This window comes from Geospiza fortis, unplaced genomic scaffold (genome assembly GCF_000277835.1).
Source record: "Geospiza fortis unplaced genomic scaffold, GeoFor_1.0 scaffold166, whole genome shotgun sequence".
Lineage (NCBI taxonomy): Eukaryota > Metazoa > Chordata > Aves > Passeriformes > Thraupidae > Geospiza > Geospiza fortis.
Window position 1 is genome coordinate 10,873,505 of NW_005054310.1, and position 7,169 is coordinate 10,880,673.

Below are 7,169 nucleotides of genomic sequence, written 5' to 3' on the forward strand. Positions count from 1 at the left end.
TTCATGATCATTAAAGGTTAGCAAATAAAGTGACTTCTTTCTTTTTTCCATTTATCCCAAATAGAGTTATAGGCATTAAGGCTTCAGTATTGAATTTGTGAACCCAACTTAAGCATCACCAAACAGAAGGCAGATATGGAGACACATTAGTATTTCAATATTCTGGAGTGTGGGAAGAAAACAAAATTTCCAGATTTTCTCGTCTTTTATAAAAGGACTGATAAAACAGAAACTTGACTCCTATATTTTATAAGACAGCAATTTGAACACACGTTTCACTGTATAGGGAAATGATATTTCTGTCAAGCTGATGTTACCAACATCTGAAGTCTCAGCTCTTCATCTTCCACATCTGGTATGCACTCTCACAGGTGGCTTACATGAACTCAGAAATAAGTTATTCACAATTCACTTGCTCTTTGAAGAATGATTACACCAGTCAATAGATCTACTTGGGACAGAAAAGAACAGAAATAGAATTTTCTGCTCAGACGTTCCCTGGCAAATGCACTCCTTCCTTTTTTGCCTGAAGCAAAAGGTACTCAGGTATCCTGGTACTTTCACCTTGCTGAGCTAATGCTATTCCTCAGAGGAAAGGTAACTGAGAAACTTCAGTGGCTTCAGAGCAAATGAACTGTCCACCCTCCCAAGTCATCTCTTCCAATATTTCTCAGTGATACAAATGTTCCCCTTTTCTTTAAAAAAATGAGTCTAACCAATATCAGAACGATGAGACATTCTGAATCAGAGGCTGCTGGCTGCTCAGGGCCAAGTGAAATGGTGCTTTGTTCCTCTGTGTTTCTTTGACTTCCTCTTCCAAGAAACAGTCAGTGAATCTCTTAAATACAACCTTGGGTCACAACCTGGAGCAATTGAAATTCCCATTTTTATGGAGTTTTCTATGTCTGCAGTCTCACAATTACTGCAGATGGAGTTTAGTCATTCCAAGTACTGTCACCATATTGTATGGCTTTAGTCTGGTATTTTTCCTGTGTAGGCAGTAAATTATTTGTTATAGAATTAACTCCTGGTTTTCTGTAACATGTATTACTACTTCTTCTCCCATGATATTCCTTTGTTATTGCAACATCAGGTTGTAAGAGATGATGTAAGAAGAGGAAAATCCTTAAAAATGAGACAGATGACAGCTGCTTTAATTTTTCATGTAGGTTAGATAAATAAGAACTGATTCTCAGTTTAGCACTAGATAACTAGTTACATTTCATTTCTGTTGGGTTTTTTTTTATTGAGGCAAACGTCCAAGTCTTTTGAGACATAATGTTCTAATGTCCTAACATTCAAGCTGCTTGGTTCTTAAGCAGTGTATTGTAAATAGCCTGAAGTGAACTATTTGTTCTTGAGTGGTTTGTGGGGGACTCTTTTGGTTTTTTTTGTTTTAGTTTCTTTTGGGAGGGGGCTGGGGGTTGTTTGATTGTGTGTTTTGCTAACAGCATAGAAGAAGTCATAAAATGGCTTTGTGGCTGGATAGAGTGGAATATGCAATCTGTAATCTTACCCATCTCCTCTTTTCAAACACAAAAGATGCAGCTCCCAGTGTGGCTTGTCCATAGCTGGTTATGGCTGTGAGCACAATTTCAGTAACATGATTCACCATCTATTAAAAGTCTAAAATAAAAAAAACTGAACAAAGTTTTGCTTGGTATGGATGATTTGTGTGCAAGTTCTTTGCTGATAATGCCTGAAGTTTGATGTGGATGAATAATGCAGATGAGAGTTTCATGCATGAAAAGTTGGTGTTTCTCTTGCTGCATCATAAACACACTGCTGTTTCTGATTAGGTTAGAATCAAAATGTAAATAGCTCCTGCTGTGAGTAGGGATATTTAAATTGTCCTATCCAGAACATTTATTTTCATAAATCAAACAACTGAAAAAAACAAGACTGGGAATTTTCAGAAGTTCTCAATGCCAGATAAGCTCGGCTCAATACCAGAGTCAATGATGAAACCTACATTATTTTCACTTACTGTGACTGTGTTGAAAAATAAACCTCAGAAGCCTTTTTCTCATGGGAAAATTGTGAAATAGACTTGTGTATGAGTGCCGAAAGCAGAGTCAGTGTTTATAGGATTACCATTTGTTGTTTAAAGGAAAGCTTTTTTATTTACATGACAGCTGAACTTTGTCCAGTTACCTCATTAAGTATGTCTTCTGTTAAGTAGAAGAGTATGCCTTCTGTTAAGTAGATAGGTTGCTGAGAAGTGACATTATAAATTTATGACAGCTGTGTGAAAATGATGTACAAAAGAGTGTCCAAATGAATACAAGTTTTGGAAAGTAATTTATCAAAAATAACTTTGATAATAAAGATAATCTTGCTGTTAATCCGAATCATTAAGTTTAAACTGAATTTGTGTCTGTTCTTGTTATTGCATGACTTAAGAACAGCTATACCTTAGTTTTAAATTGCCAGGTTATATTACTTTCTGGCTGGATTTAAGAGAAAATATAGGAAGGAGAGAGTTGCTCTTCCATCCCTCTGCTCTGCCCAAAGTGGCATCACTCAAACCATTCCTGTTCACTACTTTTCTAAAAACCTTCAAGCTGAGATTCTGGGCAGCCTCTGCAGGGCCACTGTTCCACTGGTTATGTATCCTGACTGTTGGGGTAGGTTTCCTGTCTGATGTGCCAGTGATGTTTCAGACACACTGGCTTAGGTTCATGGTCCCAGTTATCTCCTGCCCTGTTACAGCAGTGACTGCCTCCAGATGCTTCAGGAGGCAGGGAGGTAGAAGATGTAGAGATCTGAGATGATTTGCCTGTTCTGGATTATCTGTTACGTAAATAAGTGTATCATGGGCCCTAATGCATGAAATGTATCCAAAAATCACAATCTCTCCAAAAATCTGTTAGCACTGAAAATTGAATATTCTGGCTGGCTTTATACACTTTTGGCTATGCAATTGGTTTTTGCCTCCTAGGATTCTGTAGCAGTGAGTGTCGTAGTTAGTTTATGCATTGTATGAAAAGTTATTTGCTTTTATCGGGCATAAATTTGTTGTCTTTCAGTTCCATTCACTGTCCCTTATCTAGTATGTTAGCCAGTATGGAGAAAAAAGCTCTCAACATGTCTTCTTTTTTGGAGTTTTTTTTTGGTTTTTTTTTTTTTGCTTTGTTTTGTTTTGGGGGTTTTTTTGTTATATCTCTTCTTGCTCATGTTCTTTTAGAGATGAGCAATCCATATCTTTTTATTTTTTCTCAAATGTTATTTCCCCCAATCTTCCCATAAGCCCTAGTAATTATGCAATTCTTTTTAAGATTATGCCACTGTTACTGCACAAAGCATTTGAAGGAAATCCACTATGCTGCTGATTTGTACAATAGTGTTCTAATAATTTCCCTGCTGTTTTTCATCCCAATTCATATTCATGTTAGCAACTTGTTAACTTTTTTGGTCTTTTGACCATAGCCATGCTTACAATTAAAAAGGTAATTGAATTATTTTGCTTTAAACTGAGTGTTCTTGAGGTGGATTGGAGGTTTCATTTCCATTGTTGAACCCAAAGCCTGAGTGTTTTATTTTTGAGGTTTTTATGCTTGTGGTGAAAGATATATGCATGACCATATTGCTTATTTTATCTCACTCCTCTGGTGGACATTTAATTATAACATCCCTAATTTTAATGAACTTCAATCAAGAACTTGGACCATACTGCTGAGAAATTGTGTTTAGAGCTGAACTCAGTATCTCAATATTTACAATCTCTGTAGTTCTAGTCTTTACTTGATTTTCCACTTTTTATTGCATATATCCATTTACTTCACGCCCCTTTGAAGCTTCTTTCCACGATCATTTTTCTCCTTTTAAACAGCCGTAAAAGCTAAATAAAGACTACTTGAGTAGAAGGCAGTGTGTGCTGCTAGCTTGCCTTTGCAAAATAGTTGTGTGTACCTTGATGAAATAAGCCTTTAACGTACTTTTTAATTCTTTGAGAGATATTTGTTTTGAAGTAATTTATTTTTTGTTCACTGGAGACGTGATTTTTTTTCTTTCTTTATTTTCTATTCTAGACAAAAGGGCTATAGCTGTCACTGCAACTTAAATATTTAAAATATTCTAGTTGTTACATTCTAATAAATTATGAAATTTAAAGCATGGTGTGCTTACTTAAATGAGCTTACAGGTCAGACATCACCTTTCACATTAAATTTTCATCAAGTGAACTCCAATGTGCTAGACAGAGCCAGCAAAAGGCTTTAAGAACACAATTCTGAAGCTGTTCTTGTTTCACATAACATGTATCATGTATGGTTGCCACAAACTAAGGCTTTTTAGGGAGCTAAGAATTATTTTTCTCTCATGTTTCTTGTGGTTTCTTCATTCTATCTACAGTACTCAATAGCATTCACTTAGAAATATGTATAGCAAAACTCAAAATATCAGGTTGAAAGATGATCCAAAAGAGCTGATGTGACTCGTAAAAAATTTTTTGTTAGTTTTTAAGTTCTCCCCATTCTGGTGAACTACAAATTAATTTTCAGCTGAAGGCCTTAATGGCTAAGAATCATTTGTATTGACTGCCACAAGAAAATTTTTGTTAATTGCATGTGGTCTGAGAGCATTCCATGGCATGTTTTTGCAGACATTGATGAATGTGGAACTGGAAGGCATAGCTGTGCCAATGACACTGTGTGCTTTAACTTGGACGGCGGGTATGACTGTCGGTGTCCCCATGGCAAGAACTGCACAGGAGACTGTATCCATGAAGGCAAAATCAAGCACAATGGTCAGATTTGGGTGCTGGAGAATGACAGATGCTCTGTCTGCTCGTGCCAGGTCAGTACAAATGCAAGTAGCCGCTTCTGCAAGGTGCTGGTAGGGATGCAAGGCAGAGCATCAGGATCCCAGTGAAATTCCTGTTTCAGCTGCCTTCTCAGATGCATGTGTGGAGCTACAGAAATAAAATAATATATTACATAGGGTTTTGGAGATAGTTTCTCTCTCCAACCTGCATGAGCAAAACATTCATTGGAAGTTTATTATGTGGTACTGGGAGAAGGATGACAGTGCTGTTTTGTTAGCAGAGATGCCACCTGTGTTCTCTGGGTGGGAGCAGCAGCATTTTCATGCAAATAAACTGTCTAGACACCTACTGGGGCTGGAGTCTGATGCCAGTATCTCAAGCAGATGGCTATAAATAGAAGTAGGTTCTGTGTCTGCAGGATAACTCAGCTTAACTTCCTCAAATGTTTGCTGTGGGAAGTTTGGTCCCAAGCTAAGTGCTGATGGAGAATGAAGGGCCAAAACACTGCTGACAGTATCCTGAGCATTTCAGCAGTTTGACTTAAGTGTACATGGTTTAGTTTCAAATCACCTATCATCTTCCTGCATGAATAATTACAGAGCAGAGGGATTCATCTTCCTTCACACCTCCAATCTGGTATTCTATGAAACCATGATATTCTAGGAAGTTTAAAGCAAGATTCATCAAGCATCTATATGAGAATTACAAACTTAGTGCTATCCATTAAAGTCTAACCCTTGGGGAAGACGCCCTTGGGTTTCACCACCTCAGGGGAGCACTGCCTGGAGACTGGTTGAATGAAGGATGTGTGTAAGACAACAAGGGAATTTTACGGTTGTTAGTGAGCGTGTATGGGGGTTTCTGGCTTGGTTTGAATTGTATTTTGGCGAAGATACGGTGTAGTGGAAAACTTGTGAGCTGCTAATGGCTTAGAATCATGGTAAAATATAAAATCTTGGCTGGAGTTTGGCTAGTTGTGCAAATTTCTGCCATCACTGTGTGTGTCTCTTCTAAAACTAGAATGGATATGTGATGTGCCGGCGAATGGTCTGTGACTGCCAAAATCCCACCGTTGACCTCTTCTGCTGCCCTGAGTGTGACCCAAGGCTCAGCAGTCAATGTTTACATCAGAGTGGGGAGTTTTCCTATAACAGTGGTGATTCCTGGATACAGAACTGTCAGCAGTGCCGCTGCCTGGTAAGGTCCCTGATTACAGCTGCACAGACAGGAGGGGAAAAGATATGAGATATTCTGATCTGTGAATAGTTTCATTTTCATGCATTAACATCCACTTAATTTTCCCTGAAGTGCATGTATAATTAAAATCTGGTTTTCCTGGATTTTTGTCAGTATTTTCCAGTTTCTGTCAAAAATGTGTTTTGACACAATAGGCATAATATAAATTACTTAATCATGAAGGTGGTTTCAGCAGAGTGGAGGTCATTTGGATATGGCACCTACACAGCAACACTCACGTTCACTTATTCAGAGACTGATGAAGCTCTATAAGGAAATTCTAAATATGTATTTATTATCACAGCTGATATTTTCAAGGATGCTGCTAAACTTAAACTTATTTATTCATTCAGACATTCCAAGTAACAGAAAAATAATAAGACTTCTTGCATTTTTTAAAACTGTGAAATGAAGTTTGAAAAACATCTGTTAAAGCTTGTCACCTTTTTGCTAGGCATGTGTTTTGGAGTCTAAGCAAAAAGTATTCTGCATAATGCTGCTCATGAAGTTTCTGTGACAGAGAAAATCCCAAGATAAAAGCAACTAGCTTTTATCACAGATTATCTCCAAGTATAAAGGCTGGTCCATGTAGCAGCTTTGGCTTCTCAGGGTATCATGAATAACAGCCAGAAGCCCATTTCTGTAGACTGTGCTTACAGTGCCACCACTGCCAAAATTCTATGAAATAGATAACCATGGGCTTCATTAAATGTCTTAAAAATGAAAAAATAACCAACCTACAATTTAGGCTCTCAATAGATTTTTCTTTTTTTCCCAAATGCTACTTCTGTAGCAAAAGTCTGCTTTCTTTCAGTGACCATGGATTTTTTGGGGTGACAGAGTATTGTCTACTCCCTGTACTGTCCATCACTGCAAAGAATAGATTGAAGTGTCAAGATCAGTGACTGGATTAAAAGATTGCTTTCAGTCTTACCATCACACAATTCAAAAAGAGGAAGATGGACCCAGATGAGAACTTTTTAAAAGACTAACTTCACAATACTTTCTGCAACAAGTGGAGGAAATTTGGGGCTATTACAAGTGTCTGTGATTTTTTTTCAGCTTCTGCTTTGGAGATAGAAAACTCCTCATTCTCAAAGACTTAGATACATATTTTGTGAATAAACTGATTTCCTAGGGCTAAGTGCTGTTCTTTTTTTCCCCCCCC

The 7,169-nt window shown here is 37.6% G+C and overlaps 1 protein-coding gene across 1 annotated transcript in view; it reads left to right on the top strand.

Annotated features, from left to right (window-relative positions):
- Positions 1-7,169, top strand: part of NELL2 (neural EGFL like 2) — a 117,225-nt gene that overhangs the window by 105,481 nt on the left and 4,575 nt on the right. Inside the window, exons 16-17 of the mRNA XM_005419305.1 lie at positions 4,604-4,797; positions 5,786-5,962. Coding sequence (XP_005419362.1) covers positions 4,604-4,797; positions 5,786-5,962 — 371 coding nt within the window. The remainder of the gene's footprint in view (positions 1-4,603; positions 4,798-5,785; positions 5,963-7,169) is intronic.